Source organism: Pristiophorus japonicus, chromosome 2 (genome assembly GCF_044704955.1).
Source record: "Pristiophorus japonicus isolate sPriJap1 chromosome 2, sPriJap1.hap1, whole genome shotgun sequence".
Classification (NCBI taxonomy): domain Eukaryota; kingdom Metazoa; phylum Chordata; class Chondrichthyes; family Pristiophoridae; genus Pristiophorus; species Pristiophorus japonicus.
In genome coordinates, this window is record NC_091978.1 from 25,868,074 (window position 1) to 25,890,049 (window position 21,976).

The 21,976-nt window shown below is 48.5% G+C and overlaps 1 protein-coding gene across 1 annotated transcript in view; it reads left to right on the forward strand.

Moving 5' to 3' along the window:
* The window catches only part of rpia (ribose 5-phosphate isomerase A (ribose 5-phosphate epimerase)), a 47,708-nt gene that overhangs the window by 7,955 nt on the left and 17,777 nt on the right, over window positions 1-21,976 (forward strand). The window contains exons 3-7 of the mRNA XM_070861347.1: window positions 1,968-2,023; window positions 5,561-5,620; window positions 14,940-15,004; window positions 19,211-19,279; window positions 21,825-21,966. Of these exons, the coding sequence (XP_070717448.1) occupies window positions 1,968-2,023; window positions 5,561-5,620; window positions 14,940-15,004; window positions 19,211-19,279; window positions 21,825-21,966 (392 nt within the window). The remainder of the gene's footprint in view (window positions 1-1,967; window positions 2,024-5,560; window positions 5,621-14,939; window positions 15,005-19,210; window positions 19,280-21,824; window positions 21,967-21,976) is intronic.

Genomic DNA, 21,976 nt, shown 5'->3' on the forward strand with positions numbered 1-21,976 from the left:
TTCCAGCTGTGGGCAGCACACTTGCCTCTGAGTCAGAAGGTTTAAGGTTCAAGGCCCACTCCAGGGACTTGAGCTCATAAATCTAGGCTGACACTCCAGTGCAGTGCTGAGGGAGTGCTGCACTGTTGGAGGTGCCGTCTTTCAGATGAGGTGTGAAACCGAGGCCCCGTCTGCTCTTTTAATTGAATGTAAAAGATCCTATGTCACTATTTCGTAGAAGATCAGGGGAGTTATCCCTGGTGTCCTGGCCAATATTTACCTCTCAAACAACATGACTAAAATAGATTATCTGGTCATTGTTACATTGCTATTTGCAAGACTTCGCTGTGCGCAAATTGGCTGCCGCTTTTCCCGACATTACAACAGTGACTACACTCCCAAAAGTACTTCATTGGCTGTAAAGCGCTTTGGGACGTCCTGTGGTTGTGAAAGGTGCTATATAAATGCAAGTCTTTTCTTTTTAAAAAAAAAAATGCAGCGTGGAAAGACCAGATGCACCAAATAACCAGATTGGTTATAGATAATGAAGTTGGAAAATTAAGCACTTTGAAGATTGATTACATCATCAGCTTTATAATTGTTGCAAAGGGAAACCATTCAAAGACACCGACTGTAAAAGAACAAGTTCTGGAGCGATGAGAGGGGGTTTAAGCCCAAATGATTTGATCATAAAAGTTGGCAGATGAAGCAGCAGGCGTACTGTGGGAAATGTCTAAGTGTGAGATATACTAAAAACACCTCAGCCAACTGTAACCTCAAACCCCAATACATCGAGAGATGAGGGCAAATATAAAGTCTAAATAGAGAACATGGTAAAATTCAGACAAGTATTGCAGAAGAAAAACCAGGAGCGAAAGGAAGATTAGGTAAGCTACGGGAGAGTATGAGAAAAGACCAGTGGTTAAGATAAAGGTGTATCCTCCTTGGGTTCAGTAACAGTAGTGCGAACATCTTGGTTTTATAGGTGTTGACCATACAACAGTGGACTGAGGGGGGAGGGGCAGGAACAATAAAACCCCCTTGTGATTTGGACAGGTCTCTATGAAAAAGTTTCCACATATATTTCTTCAGTATCTCTGCAGGTGTAACAGATAGCTCTAGGTGAGATGAAGGTTAATTTTTTTTATTGCTAAACAGCTTTATCCTGCCGTAAATTGAAAACTTGCAGAGCAACACTTATGATCATTGTCCCTCAGTTCAATGGGTGCAACTTGTATTTACACAACGATACAATAAACGTAATGGTCCGTTACTCTCCCAGTCTCCTTTCCCTACAGTCACCTGTCTTTTCAGCCTTCTTGTCGCCTTTGCTGCCTGACTGCATTTGTGGTGTCTGTGTTCTCTTTTAAAAGCCTTTTACTGTGTGTGTTGTGTATGTGTCACTCTCGCAGATGGACAGAGATCAAAGGGTTTTCCAACACGATGGGGCGAGATGTGTCTCTGGATACCCAGAAAAAAGTGGCATGTTGATTTACTGGGATGGTAACCATGATAAAAGGGTTTTAAAATGTATTCATTCCTGGGATGTGGGCGTCACTGGCAAGGCCAGCATTTATTGCCCATCCCTAATCGCCCTTGATAAGGTGGTGGTGAACCGCTGCAGTCTGTGTGGTGAAGGTACTCCCACAGTGCTGTTAGGGAGGAGTTCCAGGATTCTGACCCAGCGAGATGAAGGCTATAATTATAGTGAAAGACTACAATTGTACTTAAAGGAGCAGAGAAGGTTAAGGGGGAAGTTAAAATAGAAGTGGCTGAAGAGGGTAAATTGTGTAAGGTTAATTTACTGGTTGGTAATGTGTGTGTGTGTGTGTGTGTGTGTGTGTGTGTGTGTATAATGCTACAGCACATCACTTAGTATATCCATGACCTGATCTCTTGGTCACCCTGTTGTGTGAAGAGAGTACACTGGACTAGATGTCTGGTACCTTTTTGCTCTTTTGAAAAACTTGTGTTTCTGTTCTCTGCAGCTAAACGGGTTCGAGACGAGAATCTGAAAGTGGTGTGTGTACCTACCTCCTTCCAGGTGAGATTGAAGTTCATTCTTCTGGGGCAGCTGTGTCCTGCATATTTTAGCAGTTATCCTGGAGACGTTTCCAACACACAAAGTTTCCACCAATGCCTTAATAATAAAGAAAGACTTGGATTTTCTCAGGGCTTCCCAAAGTGCTTCACAGCCAATTAAGTACTTTTGAAGTGTAGTTACTGTTGTAATGTGCAGCCAGTTTGTGCACAGCAAGCTTCCACAAACAGCAATGTTCTAACGATCAGATACTTTTTTCTTTAAAGTGATGTTGAGTGAGGGATAAATATTGGCCAGGGTACCCCCAGTTCTTTTTCGAAATAGGGACAGAGCAGACGAGGACCTCGGTTTAACGTCTCAGTCGAAAGACAGCACCTCCGACGTATAAGATTCTGACGGAACTGGACAAGTTAGATGCGGGAAGAATGTTCCCGATGTTGGGGAAGTCCAGAACCAGGGGACATAGTCTTGGGATAAAGGGTAGGCCATTTAGGACTGAGATGAGGAGAAACTTTTTCACTCCGAGAGTTGTTAACCTGTGGAATTCCCTGCCGCAGAGAGCTGTTGATGCCAGTTCATTGGATATATTCAAGAGGGAGTTAGATATGGTCCTTACAGCTAAGGGGGTCAAGGGGTATGGAGAGAAAGCAGGAAAGGGGTACTGAGGGAATGATCAGCCATGATCTTATTAAATGGCGGTGCAGGCTCGAAGGGCCGAATGGCCTACTCCTGCACCTATTTTCTATGTTTCTATGCAGCACTCCCTCAGCACTGCACTGAAGTGTCAGCTTATATTTTTGTGCTCAAGTCTCTGGAGTGGGACTTGAACCCATGACCCCTTGACTCAGGCGAGAATGCTACCGACTGAGCCATGACTGATGCCACGGGACCATTAGATGCACACAGCGGAACGTTCCAGGTTTGACCTCTGACCTGTGTCGCGTTGGCTATCCCAGCTGGGATACAAATGACGACAGTGCTTGGGACTAAGGAAAGGGGGGATAAGATGACCAGGATTCCGTCCCTTGGTTGCTCTACAGCCACCCTCTGCTGGAAACTGTGTATGTAGACGTTTGATGAGGAAAGAGAAATATAGAGAAACATAGAAAATAGGTGCAGGAGTAGGCCCTTCGAGCCTGCACCGCCATTCAATGAGTTCATGGCCAACATGCAACTTCAGTACCCTATTCCTGCTTTCTAGCCTTTATCCCTTGATCCCCCTAGTAGTAAGGACTACATTACAGTCAGATGGTGCAGCACTTGGGTGAGGTGCTGGCATCTTGACACTAGTCAGTGCCTTGAGAGGAAGAGAATGGGGGAGTGTGGCAGGGTTCATTTTAAGAACAGCTGCAGGAAAGGTTATTCTGCTAGGCAAAACAAAAATGGGAGAGCTATGAACTGCAACACGCAGATACGATGAAAGTAATGAGGTACACAAAGGAATGTGAAAGAAACTTGCTGGGGTTAGCAAAGCTAACAGCAAATGTTTTTTTCTCTCAATATATTAAGAGACAGTGTGGTAAGGGGAATGTAGGGCCAATGAAGGCAGAAGCAGTCGGAAATGAGTGATTTGTATTCGTCTTCACAGGAAAAGGACAAAGGAGTGGTACAAGGGAGTCTGAAAATAAGTCAAGTGGAAGAACTTAGTGGATTTAATATAAGTAAGAAAATGGTAATGGAGAAAATAATGGGACTGAAGATAGATAACTCTGCAAGGAGCTGATGGTTTCCACTCTCTGGTATTAAAAGAGATTACAGATATTAGTTAGAATTTTCCAAAGCGCTCTAGATTTGGGAATTGTGCCTTTTGGATTGGAAGATTGTGAATGACACTCCAGATTCCTGCAACTTTCCCACTGTAGCTGACGTTGAACTATCGGCAGGGACAGAGTGTGACTAAGCACTTGGACAAGTGTGAGCTGATCAAATAGAAAGGATATATTGTCGTTGGAGGGGGTACAGCGGAGATTCACCAGAATATCAGGGTTTACAGGGCTAAATTGTGAGGACAGGTTGTACAGACCTGGCTTGTACCCCCTTGAGTTTAGAAGGTTGATGAGCGATCTAATTAAGATGTTTAAAATGATAAAGAGAATGCAATAGGGTAGATGCAGAGAAACTATTTCCTCTCGTGGGGATTCCAGAACAAGGGGGCACAATCTTAAAATTAGAGAAGGCCATTCAGGATTGAAATCAATAAAAAAAATGTTCACACAATGGGTAGTAAAAATGTGGAAATCTCTCCTCCCCCAAAAGACTGTGGCTGCTGGATCAATTGAAATTTTCAAGACTGGGATCGATAGATTTTACATCAGGGTATTAAAGACGGTTAAATGGAGTTAAGGTACAGATCGACCAGGCTCGAGGGGCTGAATGGCTTTGTCCTCCTGTTGCTGTGTTCCTGTGCTGTAATCTGTAGAACAGTTGCAGTGCTGCAAACCACGACTTGGTTCAGGCAGTCATTGTGGCCACCAAGCCTAAACTTAAATCAGTCCGTTTCGCTCACCACGGCTCCAGTGCCGTACACTTGCCTGTGAGTCAGATGATTTACGGGGCCAAGCCCCATTCCAAGACTTAAGCATGTAGCTTAGGTTGATGCTCCAGTGCGATACTGCAGAGATGCTGCTTTGTCTGCTCACTCCATTGGTTCAGTTGGATGTTAAATATCCCATTTAAAAACTCCACTGCCCGTGTCCTAACTAGCACCGAGTCCCGATCACCCATCACCCCTGTGTTCGCTGACCGACATTGGCTTCTGGTTAAGCAACACCGCAATTTCAAAATTCTCATCCTTATTTTCAAATCCCTATATGGCGTCGCCCCTCCCTGTCTCTGTAATCTCCTCCAGCCCCACAACCTCCACCCCGAGATATCTGCACTCCCACCCTGAATTTATTTAAAAGATCTCATGGCAATAGTTCGAAGAAGAGCAGGGCAGTTAACCCTGTCCTGGCCAATATTTGTTCCTCAACCAACATCACTAGAAAACAGATTATCTGATCATTATCACGTTGCTTTTTGTGGGAGCTTGCTGTGCGCAAATTGGCTGCCGCGTTTCCCACATTACAACAGTGACTACACTTCAATAATTCTTCATTGGCTGCAAAGCGTTTTAGGACATCTTGAGGTCGTGAAAGGCGCTATAGAAATGCAATGTGATCAGCAATAGGAACTCGAGCCGATAATTTTACCTTCTTTAACTCGAAGGTCAGTTGTAGCTTCTCAATTGGCACTGTGGCTTATCTTGAATACTACAGTCGCGCAAGACTAGAGTCCGTTTATCAACCTGTTCTTTCAGAAAGTGGATAAGACTGTTTATGGTGTAAATATGTGACTGATTCCAGACCGGGTAATGGCTAAAATAATATAGCGTCCCCTAGCGAATGACTTTGAAAGTTGTGTATAGATCCTGTGACTGCCAACAGACCCTTTTGTACACGAGACCTGGCATTCAGCTTGCTTAGCCAGACTGCGGACCACATTCCTAAATGTAGAGACTCCTGCTGATGCCCTCTCTGTCTTTTATTTTCTCTTCTTCAGGCTCGTCAATTAATCCTACAGCATGAGTTGCCGCTCAGTGACCTGGACCGGTACCCTGAGGTAGGGCACCTTTACCGGTCTTGTCGTGCTACTCGTTTGGGGTGGAGGGTGAGCGGGGCCACAATGGGCTTACGCCGCTGCAGTCAACCAAGCAAGTAGAATGCTCGGCTGTCGTTCAGACAGCAGATTACACGCTGGGCAAAGTCGATCTAAACAGCACAATGCTCCAGGCGCGCAGACCTAAACTGAAATTGTCCACTTTAACCCATCCACCACCTTAAACATTGTTGGGGAAGAATTATCTCTTGGTTTATAATACTCTTGTTTTTGGTACTGTACCATGTAAACGTTCAAGCAACAAATTGCCTGCTTAAAACAAAAGACACATTTAGAACCCAACGTTCGTTGACCCTGAGTCATGAAGATAGGGGAAGTAGGGAAACGGACAGTTGGAGAAGCAAATAGATGTACCTCGCTTCTACTAATAACAGGAAGACAGTTCCTTGTTTTTCTGCTGCTAAGGGGAACTAACCCCACTTGTGTGTGCGTATGCTAGTTAACCTTTGACTTACCACAATGTGAAGATAGATTGTCATAGCATTACCATATAGGGTAAGACGTTACAAAAATGTTAGATAATTGGACAATGGTGTAAGGGGGCGGGACCGCCCCCAAAGGTATAATTGTAACTTAAAAACTTCGCTCGGAGAGAAGGGTGTGGCGAAGCTGCGGAGTTTCCCCACTTCTCCCAGAGCGCTCTGTACGAATAAACTGTGACGTTTTCTTTCACTGTACTTGGACTCGGTGTGGATCTTATTTCCCTTACGACTACGCCAGTCCCTCCTGTTGATCTTTTCCCATCTCATGCGGATAAGAACAATCCAGTCTTACATCCGTACTGCCTCATCGTCTTGTGCCAGGGTCCTTGGGCGAGCCTGGAGCTGGTGGTACTGCTGCAAATGAAGGTGCAGCTTCTGATATGTTGCGGGTGGAAGTCGGGTTGTTGTATTGTTGATGTAAGTCCCGGCAGCTATGGGTATCGTGGTACATAACTTGGACATACATATCTTAATCATCATCACCGCGAGGTACAAGGCCAGGCATACGCCCACGATCAAAATCAGCCCCTGTACAATGCTTTGTCCCAACTTAGACATCCATCCCCCCAGCCAGCCAACTTCACCATCCGGGGTGGTTAGTTTCCTCACTTCTCTCCTTATATGGTCGGCTAGGTTGGTTATATTCTCTGAATTATCAGGTATATAAGTGCAACATTAGACCCCAATCAATGCGCAAGTGCCTCCGTTCTGGGCCAATACGTAATCTAGGGCCATTCGGTTCTGAAGTACGGTAGTACGTATGGCTACCATTTCAGCTGTTATGCTCTCCATCGCCTCGGCAGTGTCGTTAGCTATTTGTTCCAGAATCCCCTCTACGTTTCTTAGTTCATCCATGGTGTGCCCTATCCCGTATGGGAACATCACAACTCCAAAGAGTCTTTCTACCGGGGTAATCGCTCGTCTTCGTCGACCTGGTGTACGCACCTCTGCCAGGGTACGTACCTGTCTGACAAAGGGGATCACATATCCCAAATAACAGGACCCTGTCCATCGCCTGGGTAACCAGGGATATGTCCTATGCCCGCACACAAAATACGTGCCGTTATACGCTGCCATTTCATATATTGTGTCGGAGTCCCAAGACTGGGCCCACAGACCTCTACGTGTTTTATTCGGTAGGCATGAGAGGATGGTGACCCTTGCGCCTGTTGTGATATTGAGGTGGTGTGGGCAACCTATGACACGTCCTCTTCTGCTGGTGTCGTTTCGGGTTAAACATATGGTCCCGGTTGGTCTCCCGATCCCCGAGGTACTGGTCAGGACGAGGTATGGGGATTCCCTTTTATGGTCATGGGGTGGTTGGTACCATCCCTGGAATGTTTGACTAATGGGATACCCAACACTCTCCCACTCGGTGACGTCCCCGTGATTGTCCACACGGTAGCGGTATGATGGTCCTCCTCCCATCCGTGATCCCTTTCTTGACCCGCCTTTCATCCTTCGTTCTTGCATTGTACCCCCCCTCTTCCTGTGCCATTCTGGCTCAGAAGCCATTTGACAGTCTCAGTTAGGGTCAGTGGAACTGGGCGCAAAGGAAATCCCCCTTTTGGAATGTATAGGGATATGCGAGCACACCCAGCAACTAGAAAAGTTTCCATGTCGTGCATAAACATAAGACATATACAAAAAGGTGTTTACATGGAGTTCTCGCTTCCCACGCACTGCACTTGACGTACACCAAGGCTATTATAAAGACTGCGGCACACAGTTTCATCTTACCACTCTATATTAACAAATAGTCAAAGGCAAAATGGCCGTATATGTTGCTTGTAGTGTCTCCATTGACCTGTGGGCCAATCAAAGAATAGTGGGTACTACAGGCATTAGTTTTTCGGCTCGAAAACCTTAAGCTCTCATATCGACGCAGACACATGTATCTCCGCTAATCATAACCTCATACAGTCTGATCCATTTTGGTGCAAAGCCAGGCTTCCCAGAGATGACCTTTTCCATTACGCGGGTCCCTGCCTGGGGCACATCTGGGAGGGCGGTGGATTCTAATTTCTTGTCCTGTCGGAGCTGCTTATCCCTGACCTGCGTTCTCATCTCCTTCAGACTGTTGCTCATTTCCAGGACGTACCTCCTGATCCTATCCCTTAAGGGTCCCACATCAGTCCCCCCTGTAACGATCCCTTCTGGGAGTTGCATTGCTCTACCCGTCATTAGCTCATAGGGGGACAGCCCAGTCATCCTGTTTGGGATCGCTCTTAACTTCATTAGAATGAGGGGCAACACGTCAACCCAGGTACTCCCGGTTTCTCGGATTGCCTTTGCAATCGCCACCTTGAGGGTTCGATTCATCTGTTCTACCATCCCAGAGCTCTGGGGATGGGATGGGATGGGATGTGGAATTTCTGTCTTATCCCCCTCAGTTTACATACTGCCTTTATCACCCCTCCCGTGAAGTGGGTGCCCTGATCTGAACCCATTTGTACCGGCACCCCCCATCTGGGGATGATCTCCTCGGCCAGTATCCTGGCCACTGTAGTGTGGGGAACGCTTCCACCCACCCAGTGAATTGGTCAATTACCACCAAGCAGTATCTTTTCCCCTGCGAGTCCGGCAGTGGCACGGTGAAATCTATCTGTACATTTTCCCATGGCCCCCTTGGTCTTGGTTGATGGGCCATCCGTATCCTAACCGGCTTGCCAGGGTTATGTTGCGCACATGTTATACAGCGCTGACAGTGTTTGGCTATATCCCGGCCCATTCCAGGTCACCACCATTCGCGCGTGAGTAGCTCCGTCATGGACCCTCTGCCCAGATGTGCCACACTGTGGTGTAGGTCCAACAAAGTGTGCTCAATACAATTTGGGGCTATGACCTTCCCCTCTTTCCTCCACACTGAGTCTTTATCCGGGGCGCCTCCCACTTCCTTCCACTCTTCCTGCTCCTCGGGGGAGGTATCCGCGTGAATTTGGACTATGTCCACCTTCTCATGCGCCACAATACCCACTCCCTCGGTTCTCTCCTCTAAATCTTGTTCCAGTGCCCTTTGTGTGGCAGCATCCGCTGCCTGATTACCCTCTTGTTCCAGGGATCTGACCTTCTGATGGGCCCGAACCTTTATTACGGCTGCCTGTAATGGCTCATCCGTTGCTTTTAATAACTCCTGGACCCTCCCCTGGTGCCGGATCGGTTCCCCTCCTGTTGTGATGAACCCCCTTCTTCCCCAGGCTACCATGTAGTCGTGAACTACTCTGAATGTGTATCGGCTGTCGGTGTATATATTAACTGTCTTCCCTTTAGCTAACTTCAGGGCCTCCGTGAGGGCCACGATTTCGGCAACCTGCGGCGAAAGTCCCCCCTCTAGCCGTCCCGATGCGATGGTCTGCAGCCTGTCGTCTACGACCGCCCACCCCGTTCTGGGCGTCCCCTCCACCTACTTTCGAGACCCATCCACGTAGAGGGTCATCTGTGCTCCCACCAGGGGTTCATCCGCGAGGCGGCCCTCGGCGGCCTCATCCTCTGCCTCGTTACATTCATGTGGGTCCCCATCCGCAAGGAGGCCCTCCGCCGGGTTTCCTCCCGTATCCCTGATCATCACTACGGATTGATCTACCGGCAGCAGGACCGCCTCCCACCGTGCTCTGCGCATATTGGAGACCGATTTCAACCGTCCGGTATTCAGCATTTCGACCAAGGTGTGTGTCGTGTGCAGGACAATCTCCCCAGTCATCACGGTGGGTTCACTGACTTTCACTGTCCATGCGGCACAATCGAGGGCGGCCACGCATTTCGACAGTCCGCCTACTACGGGTGACTGTTGTGTGGAATAATACGCCACCGGCCGCTTCTGCTCCCCATGCTGTTGCGCGACTACCGCTGCATAAAACCCTCCTTCGTTTTCACATAAATGTGGAAGGGCTTCCCCATGTCGGGCAGTCCCAGTCCCGGGGCAGAGGTCAGGGCTTGTTTGAGTCGCCCATATGCCTCCTCCTGTTCTGTTCCCCATTCTATGGGCGCGGCGGCTGGCTTTCCGCCTTTTACCAATCTTCGGATTGGCTCGACTATTCCGCCGAACCCTGGGACGAAATTCCTTCTATAGTTAAACAGTCCTAATACCTTCCTGACTCCTCGCACTGAGATCGGTCGGGGCATTGTCTGGATCGCCACCTTCCGATCACTGGGCATGGTCCTGATTCCTTGGGATATTTCCTGTCCCAGGTACGTCACAGTCTCCTGGCCGATCCGAACCTTCTTGGGGTTTACTTTAAACCCTCCATTGCTCAGAGCTTCCAGGACTGCAGTAAGTGCTGCCTGGTGGCCTTCCGAGTCCTCGGACGCTATCAATAGGTCATTCACATACTGCAATACTGTGCTACGGTAGTGAATCAAGATAATGGTCTCCAGCACCGAGTCCATGACCCGGTGAAAGTTTGCTGGACGATTGTGAAATCCCTGCGGCAGTCGGGTCCAGGTATACTGTCTCCCACCCACCGTAAAGGCCAGTTTCTCCTGTGACTCCTGGTCCAGGGGGAGGGACCAGAATCCATTTGCAATGTCCAGCTCCGTCAATATCCTATGCCGTGGGCTCCGGCCATTCAAAATGGTAGCCGGGCTAGCCACTATGGGATGTAATTTAGGGCTAACTTTGTTCAGGGCCGTGTAATCAATAGTGAGACGGTAGGACCCGTCAGGTTTTACAATCGGCCATACCGGAGAGTTTGTGGTACTCTCCGTTTCCCGGAGTATCCCTTTGCTGACGAGCTCGGACACGATTCTTAATACGGCTTCCGCCGCTTCCGGCTTTATCGGGTACTGTCGGTGCGCCTGATGCTCAGGTCCCGCAATATGGATTGGTGTCATATTTACCCGTCCCGTGTCCGGTTTTGTTTTTGCCCAGACCTCTCCTAATGCCTCACGTATATTATCCCATATATCCCCAGCTCCTGTTTCCAATTTCGGACCCTTAGGGCGGCGCTACCTATCGTTGCAATGTTTCGTAAGGCGACGGACGAGTTATTTTTTCGTCCGTCTGTCTCTGGCCAAATTATTTTATTGTGTCCGGCATCTACCAGCAATCTAAATTCCCTCATCAGGTCTATTCCCAAGATAGTTCCCTCATTATTTTTACATGCCCAAAACTGGGCTAACAAGAGTTTATTCTCCAGTTCCACCACCTGCATCTCGCTTTTGAACGCCGGAATTTGTTCCCCCCCCCCAGTCCCACTATGTAAATCTTATGCCGAGTCAGGGGCAGGGGTAGGTTTGTGATTGAGACGGCGGCTCCAGTGTCCACTAGCATTTCACATGGCCGGCCCCCTACTAGTGCAGACACAAACATCCGCTCGTCTCCTCGCCCACGGACCGGGGCCGCCTCCCGTCAGCGAGTCCCCCTGGTCTTTAGGTAGTCTCAGAACTGGTTATATTCCTCGGCTCCTACTTTATCGCGCAAGGTGCTTCCGGACGTTCCCGCGCCCTTTCCTTTCTTCCAACAATTCTCCTCCTACATGGCCTTTCTTATTGCGATATGTACATAATTTGGCAGAGCGGCAGTCTCGTGCCATGTGACCCACCTTCCACATTGGAAACATGCCCCACCCCCGCCCCTTGGAGGTGGTCCCTGCCGCCCCCACCTGCTCCTGTTTCACCACCGTGGGCTTGTCCTCATGATCCTGAGCATCCACCGAACATGCCCAGCGGACAACCTCATCGCATACATGGTGGGTCATTACTCCCAACTTTATTACCGCTTGGTGTTTAGCGGACAACCCGTCTTTGTACATCTGAACGAAGGGCGGATCGGTCAGTTGCGGGTGGGCCTGTCCGGACGACTCCTTATAGGCCTCGAATAATCGTTCCCCGAATTCACTACTCCCCTCACCCTCCCTTTGCTTACATGTCATGATTTTTCTCCCCAATTAACCTGAGGATTGCCCAGGGCGGTTTGGAGCGCTGTTTTAAAGAGGAGAACGCAGCGACCTGCTGGGCCCGAGTCGCCGGTAGTGTCATCGCCGTTGCCCATCCTCCGTCCGACATCCCAGCGCCCTGTAGATTCCTCCACTTGTCTCGTGGACAACTGGCGCGTACTATGGCGTGAATGTCTCTGGGGTGTAGGTCCCATAACATGTCTAATTTTGCCCAACAAGCCTGGGCTTCAAGGGTCCCAATTCGGTCATGACTATTTGTTTTTCGGCCGGGCTGAATGGCCAAAATTTAGAGGTAGGGGCTACCACCGTCTTCGCCCCCCCCCCCCCCCCCCTGTTTCAGAGGGGCGGCTTTCGCCTCCTCGGTGTCTGAGTCGTCCCCTGCTGGTGGGGCAGTTGGACTAATTTCTTCTTTCTCCTGATACCCGGGTGGCCCTTCTCCTCCGATTTTGCCCGCTATTACGTTAAACCCCAAAAACCGGGGAGGATTGTACATTTCCAATTGTTTTTCCAACTCCCGTATTCGCTTTTTTTTTTCTGTCAGTTTAGCGCTTAATTCTACACATTCTGTCATTTTATTCTCCACCGCATCAGTCAATTTGACCAACCGGTGGACCAACAAAACAGCACCTTTCTTCATTTTCTTTTGCTTCTGTGTTTCCCACCACTCCCGTTGATCGTGTACCTTCTTTGCGGGGTCCCAACCCTCCTTTTGCATTCTATCTATCAATCCCTTTTTGGTCAACTAGGTACAGTCTGGTCAGGGACCCCGGGGGGCCTCACTCCGTTTCCTTACCGGACATCGCAGTTTTTCCCGTCGCGGTCTTACTACTGTCAGCGGTCCGTTCAGGACTTGCAGTCTCTGTCGTCAGAGGTGTTTCAACACACTTGCGATTCGATAAAAATGGCGCCTCCGCGACCCACTACGATCTTTTCCAGCTGCACCCGCAATTTACTACAACCACATTAATTGTTCTACACACGACCTCCAATGTCCCGACCTGTGTGACTCAAAGTTGCAAGGAGATTAGTCCCTACTTCACTCACTGTTCCACTTTTCCGTCATCACTTTGTCCTCTCCATGTTCCCTTCGACCTTAATCCTTGGCCTTCACGTGGGGCATTCACCCTCTTAATTCCGGCTCAAGTTAGGTGACTCAGATAGTTTGCGACAATCGAGGTGGCGGGGAACACTCGTTTCTTTCACACATCACTTATACCAAGCTATCTTAGCCTCTAACCCGCGGCTCAACTGTGGTTTTTCTCACCGTTCAAGGACGTTTTGTTCTTTGGTGAATCGGGGCTCAGGGGTCGCCCTGTTCCGGGACCCAATTGACTGGACGGTCAAACCTTGACTACTCGTCCCTCTCCACCGGCTAGGTGACCCGAAGCGACCGTATTCACCCTGCTCGCAGCGCCAAATTGTAAAGGAAATAAGTTCCACACCGAATCCAAGTACAGTGAAAGAAAACGTCACAGTTTATTCGTACAGAGCGCCCTGGGAGAAGTGGGGAAACTCCGCAGCTTCGCCACACCCTTCTCTCCGAGCGAAGTTTTCAAGTTACAATTATACCTTTGGCGGCGGTCCCGCCCCCTTACACCATTGTCCAATTATCTAACATTTTTGTAACGTCTTACCCTATATGGTAATGCTTTGACAATCTATCTTTACATTGTGGTAAGTCAAAGGTTAACTAGCATACGCAAACACAAGTGGGGTTAGTTCCCCTTAGCAGTAGAAATACAAGGACCTGTCTTCCTGTTATTAGTACAAGTGAGGTACATCTGTTTGCTTCTCCAACCGTCTGTTTCCCTACTTCCCCTATCTTCATGACTCGGGGTCAACGAACGTTGGGTTCTAAATGTGTCTTTTGTTTTAAGCAGGCAATTTGTTGCTTGAACATTTACATGGTACAGTACCAAAAACAAGAGTATTATAAACTAAGAGATAATTCTTCCCCAACAAACATTCACTTCCTCCACCACCGGCGCACCCTGTCTACAGTGTGAACCATCGACAAGATGCACTGCAGTAACTCACCAAGGCTTCTTCGGCAGCACCTCCCAAACCCTCCACCACCTACAAGGGCAAGGGCAGCAGGCGCATGGGAACACCACCACCTCCAAGTCTCACACCATCCCGACTTGGGCATGTATCACCGTTCCTTCGTGGTCGCTGGGTCAAAATCCAGGAACTCCCTCCCTTTTTTTTTTCTTCTTTCACTCAGGGGGATGTGCACATTGCTGGCAAAGCCGGCATTTATTGCCCATCCCTAATTGCCCTTGAGAGGGTGGTGGTGAGCCGCTGCCTTGAACCGCTGCAGTCCGTGAGGTGTTTTCCAAGCGGTTTGATACTGAGTGGCATGTTCGACCATTTCAGAGGGCATTGCTGTTGGTCTGGAGTCACACATAGGCCAGACCGGGTAAGGACGGCAGATTTCCTTCTCTAAAGGACATTAGTAAACCAGATGGCTTTTTATGACAATCCAGTAGTTTCATGGGTCACCGTTACCGATACTAGCTTTTTATTCCAGATTTATTTATTTAATCGAATTCCACAGCTGCTGTGGTGGTATTTGAACTCGTAGCTCTGGATCATTGGAACAGGCCTCTGGATTACAAATCCAGTGACATAACCTATGCTACCGTTCCCGTGGCAGCACTGTGGGAGTACCTTCACCACACGGACTGCAGCGGTTCAAGGCGGCGGCTACCACCGCCTTCTCCAGGGCAATTATGGATGGGCAATAAATTCTGGCCTTGCCCAAGAATGAATAATTTAAAACCAGTGTCTTGTATACTGTGCTGGCCAATGCTAATGGGGACGCCTGCGTTGCTGCATACTTACTAGATTGATTAGTATGTTTTTCTCCTTCCATTACTCTCTCAGATCGATGTCGCCATTGATGGTGCAGATGAGGTGGACTGTGACCTCAACTTAATCAAGGGCGGAGGGTGAGTGTTACACACGAACAGTTCTTGGGTCTATCCAGAATCTAATGGCTCTTCAAAAAAAAAATGCAAAGAAAATGCAAAATCACGAGGGGGTCTAGACAGACCAAATAGAGAGAAACTGTTCCCATTGGCGGAAGGGTCGAGAACCAGAGGATACAGATTTAAGGTGATTGGGAAAAGAACCAAAGGCGACATGAGGAAAAACTTTTTTACTCAGCGAGGTGGTTAGGATCGGGAATGCACTGCCTGAAACTGAGGTGGAGGCAGATTCAATCATGGCTTTCAAAAGGGAATTGGTTAAGTACCTGAAGGGAAAAAAATTGCCGGGCTATGGGGAAAGGGCGGGGAGTGGGACTAGCTGAAGTGCTCTTGCAGAGAGCTGGCATGGACTCGATGGGCCGAATGGCCTCCTTCTGTGCTGTAACCGTTCTGTGACTCAGAGGAGCTCCTTGGCCACGGGGAGAAGACAGTTGAGGAGGACTCTCGCGACGACTTTCCCAGTGGCTGATAGCAGGGAGATTCCTCTGTAGTTGCTGCAGTCAGACTTGTCCCCTTTTTTAAAAGATGGTCACGATCACTGCATCTCTGAGATCTCCCGGCATGCTCTCCTCCCTCCAGATGAGAGAGATGAGGTCATGTCGTGCCAGCAGTGCCTCTTCGCCATACTGCAATGCCTCAGCAGGGATTCCGTCTGCACCCGTAACCTTGTTGTTTTTAAGCTGTCTTATGGCTTATGGAAGAATCCTCGCACATCATGGCTGTCGGCCAGCTGCTGTATCTCCTGTGCTTTCTCCATCCACCACCTGTTCTTTAGGTACTGGGCTTTTTGTTGGACCTCAGCCTTGAGCTGTCTGTTGCTTTGCTGCTCCTGAGTTGGGTTGTTATTTAAGACTCAAAAATGCCCTGCGCTTCCCATCTATTAGCTCTTGGACCTCCTGATCATTCTCATCAAACCAATCCTGGTGTTTCCTGGCCAAGTGACCAAGCGACTATTCACAGACCAAGTGCTGTGGACATTCTGCGTCTCAGGGTCATCAAGCCACGCCAGGTTAGCTGTGAGGCACTTGCTGTATAGGGCTCTCTTAGCTGGGTCCTTATGTGCTCCAGCATTGACTTTTTTGCCACACTGCTTCTGTTGCCCCCTCCCCTCCCAGAGTCACAGTGCAGATTTCAACCCGTACGGGGCACAACGGACATGATTTTTCCAGCACAACTGTGACAGGAAAAATGTAGGAGCAGCACCAGCTCTTATACATGACCTTCTTTGACCTTACAAAGGCCTTTGACACTGTAAACCGCGAGGGTCTATGGAGCATCCTCTTCAGTTTCGGATGCCCCCAAAAGTTCATCACCATCCTCCACCTGCTTCATGACGAGACACAGGCCGTGATCCTTACCAAAGGATCCATCACAGACCCAATCCACGTCTGGACCGGGGTCAAACAGGGCTGTGTCATCACCCCAACCCTCTTCTCAATCTTCCTCGCCGCCATGCTCCACCTCAAGCCAACAAGCTCCCCGTTGGAGTGGAACTAAACTACAGAACCAGTGGGAACCTGTTCAACCCGCGCCGTCTCCAGGCCAGGTCCAAGACCACCCCAACCTCTGTCGTCAAGCTACAGTACGCGGACGATGCCTGCGTCTGCACACATACAGAGGCTGAACTCCAGGACATAGTCGACGTATTTACTGAGCTGTACGAAAGCATGGGCCTTACGCTAAACATCTGTAAGATAAAGGTCCTCCACCAACCTGTCCTCGCCGTACAGCACTGCACCCCCCCCCCCCAAGTCATCAAAATCCGCAGCGCGGCCCTGGACAATGTGGACCATTTCCCATATCTCGGGAGCCTCCTAGCAACAAGAGCAGGCATCGACAACGAGATCCAACACTGCCTCCACCTCCAGTGCAGCCTTCAGCCGCCTGAGGAAAAGCATTTGAAGACCAAGCCCTCAAAACTGCCACCAAGCTCATGGTCTACAGGGCTGTAGTAATACCTGCCCTCCTGTATGGCTCAGAGACATGGACCATGTACAGCAGACACCTTAAGTTGCTGGAGAAATATCACCAACGATGTCTCCGCAAGATCCGACAAATCCCCGAGGAAGACAGGCGCACCAACATCAGCGTCCTCATGCAGGACAACATCCCCAGCATTAAAGCACTAAGCACACTCGATCAGTTCCGATGGGCAGGACACATCGTTCGCATGCCAGACACGAGACTCCCAAAGCAAGTGCTCTACTCGGAACTCCTTCACGGCAAACGAGCCAAAGGTGGGCAGCGGAAACGCTACGTGGACACCCTCAAAGCCTCCCTGATAAAGTGCAACGTCCCCACCAACACCTGGAAGTCTCTGTGGCCCAAGAACGCCCCTAGTGGAGGAAGTGCATCCGAGAGGGCACTGAGCACCTCGAGTCTCAAGGCCGAGAGCGTGCAGAAATCAAGCGCAGGCAGCGGAAAGAGCGTGCGGCAAACCAATCCCACCCACCCTTTCCTCAATGAATATCTGTCCCACCTGTGACAGTCTGTGGTTCTCATATTGGACTGTTCAGCCACCAAAGAACTCACTTCAGGAGTGGAAGCAAGTCTTTCTCGATTTCAAGGGACTGCCTATGATGATGATGAACCATTCTATGATTGAAATTTTCCCAGAAATTATTTACCCCTAAATTGGCCTGGGTTTTTATCTGTTTTTTTGCGCCTCCCAGGAGATCACATGGCTCCGGTTGGGGTGGAGCGTCGAATGTTTCGGGGTAAGGGGTGTCGTCATTGTGTGGGGCGGACTGGTTGGGCTGGGTGCTCTTTATCTTTCAAGAATGAACATATATTTATGCAGCACCTTTCACGACCTCGGGGTGTCCCGTGGAGCAAGAATAGGTCGCCCTTCCTTCCCAGGCCAAGGACAACCCGCTTTGCCCCAACAATTGAATACAATAATAATAACTTTTATATTTATATAGCGCCTTTAACGTAGTCAAACCTCCCAAGGCGCTTCACAATAGTGTTACAACACGTTAGACATTGACCATTGAGGGAAAGAGAGAAAAAGCTGAGAAGGAAGTGTAAAAAGAGGTTAAAGGCTCGGGTCCGAAGTGGCAACCAAAATGCGCACACAGATAGACACAGGTGAAAAAATTACATTGTAAATAATACAATAAGGAGTATACAATAGTAAAATCAGTATAATAAAGATTAATTATATTAAACAATTAAATAATATATACCATAATTATAAATTAAGTTTAAAATGAGAAAATCAGCAATTGAATCAAATTAAATCAGTTGTTGTTGTTAATAATAATAAGGGAGGGAGTTCACTGCTTCTCCCCACCCCACATAATATAATTCAAATACCCACAGATGCTTGTTTAACCTCCTCGGGATAACTTTTCCAGTGATCCTGCAATTCAGGAGCCTTTGGTTGGGGCGACTGATCTCCAGCTTCACTCTCTCCCCGGAGCTTTGACTCGGCCAATAAGAAAGAAAGACTTGCGTTTATATAGCGCCTTTCACCACCACCGGACATCTCAAAGCGATTTAAAGCAATGAAGTAGTTTTGGAGTGTAGTCACTGTTGTAATGTAGGAAACGCGGCAGTCAGTATGCGCACAGCAAATTCCCACAAACAGCAATGTGATAATGATCAAATAATCATTTTCTGTGATGTTGATTGAGGGATAAATATTGGCCAGTACACCGGGGATAACTCCCTTGCTCTTCTTCGAAAATAGTGCCATGGGATCTTTTATGTCCACCTGAGAGGGCAGATGGGGCCTCGGTTTGATGCCTCATTTGAAATGACGGCACCTCCGACAGTGCAACACTCCCTCAGCACTGCACTGGAGGGTCAGCTTAGATTTATGTGCTCAAGTTCCTGGAGTGGGACTTGAACACTCAACCTTCTGACTCCGAGGCGAGTGTGCTACCCACTGAGCCACAGCTGACACAGTTGCACGACAGGAATTCTCCACACATTCACCAGCACTTGGAATTAACCTTCGAGTCAGATCGGGAAGACAAAAAACCCAAAGTCGTTTTATGCAAGTCAGCTGCTCTGATTGGCTTGTGGGGGAGGGGGGGGGTTGGTGGGCTATGATGGGTCAAATGGCCTTCCTCATCTATCCGGTAAGTATCTAGTGATAATGTGGATGGTAGGTTGTGTGTGTTTGAGTGTAATGCTGCTGCCCCCCTCCTCTTCCAACAGGGGCTGCTTGACTCAGGAGAAGATCGTTGCTGGCTGTGCAAAGAAATTTATTGTTGTTGCAGATTACAGGTAAGGTCCTGGCTGGATTATTTGTCGTCCGTCCCTTTGCAAAAGATGTGTATTTTATTCAATCCTTCAGTGATTCATAGTCTTAACTTTGATGGATTTGGCCAAAGAAGACCTTTCAATCCATTTGAATCTCATCCTCAAAGACCATCCCAACTCACCTTCCCAGTGCAGCTTTTAACGTCCATCTGAACAGGCAGAGGGGGTCCCAGTTTCATATCCCATCTGAAGGACTGCACCCTTCACAACGCAAGACACTCCCCTCTATTGGATTGGGGTGCCCAGCGGCAGCACTGAAGCCCTGGTACTGAGGTACACGCCCACCATCTTCTGATCCAAAAATGAGAATGTTGCCAACTGTGTCAAGATGACACCCAAGGGTCAGCTGAGGGTGCACGTGCCTCAAACAGACCCTGATCACCAAAGCCCACCTCCAGAGAGCGTTGGTGGTTCGGGCCACCGAGACCATTGCTGTTCTCCCCCAGCCTCTTGGGGTACATGCCTGTGACCCCCCGCTATTAATGAGGTGATGTGGTGCTGAGTTCAGCTCCTCATCTTGATCCTTCCATCGTGTTGTGCGGCTCAAAATGTTCTCTCCAGAACTGTGACCTAACCTTGGAAGGATTGTGCCGCCGCTCAACTTTCGCAGTTGAAGTGGAGGTAGTGTAAAATAGTGACGGGCCCACTTTGCTGAATCCTTGCAAGGATATTTATTACAGTTGCACTCGCCACTGATTACTGGCTTCCACTGTGAAGACTTGTTTCATAAGTACCTGCTCTATTTACTAAGCCATTACAAGCCCTTGACATTTATTAACGGGCGTCGCTGGGACAGGAGTCCTGAATCTGCTCATGCCTCTGCCTTGTTTTAGTTCAGGATTCCAGGAGATCGGCGTCCCAGAGTTGGTTCCCTGAGTCTATCCTAAATCCGGCTCCCTTTTCCTGGCAGCCGGCTCGGAGACCACTTTATCCCGAGAATTGTTAGGCTGTGGGATTCCCCAGGGTTAGTCATTGGGGCAGAAACTGTGTCAACATTCGAGATTAGATTGGATAGGCGATAAAGGAAAAGGGCATGATGGGAAGAGGATGGTTAGAGCTATAGCTTCTCTACTTTTGTCATGACTTTTTAAAGTAATCAAGAACACCCGAGATCTATCTCTCTCTCAACCGCTTTCAGCATCGTTCCCTGTAAATGATAAGTGTATTCTGTGTCAGTCCTACCAACATGCATGATGTGACATTATTCTAGCTTAAATGCCATTTGCCATTGTATGGCCCATTCCCCTAGCATATAAGAACATAAGAAATAGGAGCAGGAGTCGGCGGCCATTTGGCCCCCTCGAGCCTGCTCCCATTCAATAAGATCATGGCTGATCTGATCTTGGCCTCAACTCTACTTCCCTGCCCACTCCCCATATCCCTTGACTCTCTTTTCGTTCAAAAATCTATCTGAATGTATTTAAAATGGAAATAATGACCCAGCCTCAACAGCTCTCTGGGGCAGAGAATGCCAAAGATTCACGACCCTCTGAGAGAAGAAATTCCTCCTCATCTCTGTTTTAAATGGGCGACCCCTTATTCTGAAACTATGCCCCCTAGTTTTAGAATCCCCCATGAGGGGAAACATCCTCTCTGTATCTACTCTGTGAAGCCCCCTCATAATCTTATACGTTTCAATAAGATCACCTCTCATTCTTCCAAACTCCAATGAGTATAGGCCCAACCTGCTCAACCTCTCTAACCATTTAAACCATCTAAATCTCTGCATTAAATTGCACTCCTATTCTGTCTTAACCCTTGCACAGATTTTAGTATTATCTCCAAACCTACTAACTTTACCCCCAACACCGCTGTCCGGCTCATCAATAAAGACCGTGAAGAGTAGGCGGCTTGGGGCCCAATCCCTGGGGGGCACCTGCAGTAACATGTCTCCAGGATGATACACGCACAAACTTCATGCCATTGGCTTCAATACAGCTCTGCAAATTGGTTTTATTTATAGTACATGATCCCAGCCTTGTACGGTAAACTCTTATAGTTTCCAGAAGTTTCCGCGCCTTACCACAATACCATGTGCCATTTGGATTCACTGCCGTGGAATTCAGCAGAATGAGAGATGATCTTATCGAAACGTATAAGATTATGAGAGGGCTTGACAAGTTGGATGCAGAGAGGATGTTTCCACTGATGGGAGAGACTAGAACTAGAGGGGATCTTGGAATAAGCGGCCGTCCATTTAAAACTGAGATGAGGAGGAATTTCTTCTGAGGGTGTAAATCTGTGGAATTCGCTGCCTCAGAGAGCTGTGGAAGCTGGGACATTGAATAAATTTAAGGCAGAGATAGACAGTTTCTTAACTGATAAGGGGATAAGGGGTTATGGGGAGCGGGCAGGAGGTGGAGCTGAGTCCATGATCGGATCAGCCATGATCTTATTAAATGGCGGAGCAGGCTTGAGGGGCCTTATGACCCACTCCTGCTCCTATTTCTTATGTCTTACCTATTCTTGTTTTAAATTCCTTCAAAAAAAACATTTTGTTTTCCTTCAGGAAGGATTCCCAAAGCCTTGGGGAGAAATGGAAACGAGGTGTTCCAATCGAAGTCATCCCAATGGCTTATGTGCCGGTTGCCAAGGCGATCACTGCCAAGTATGCCGGAGCAGTTGAACTACGAATGGCTGTCAGTAAAGCTGTAAGTACAA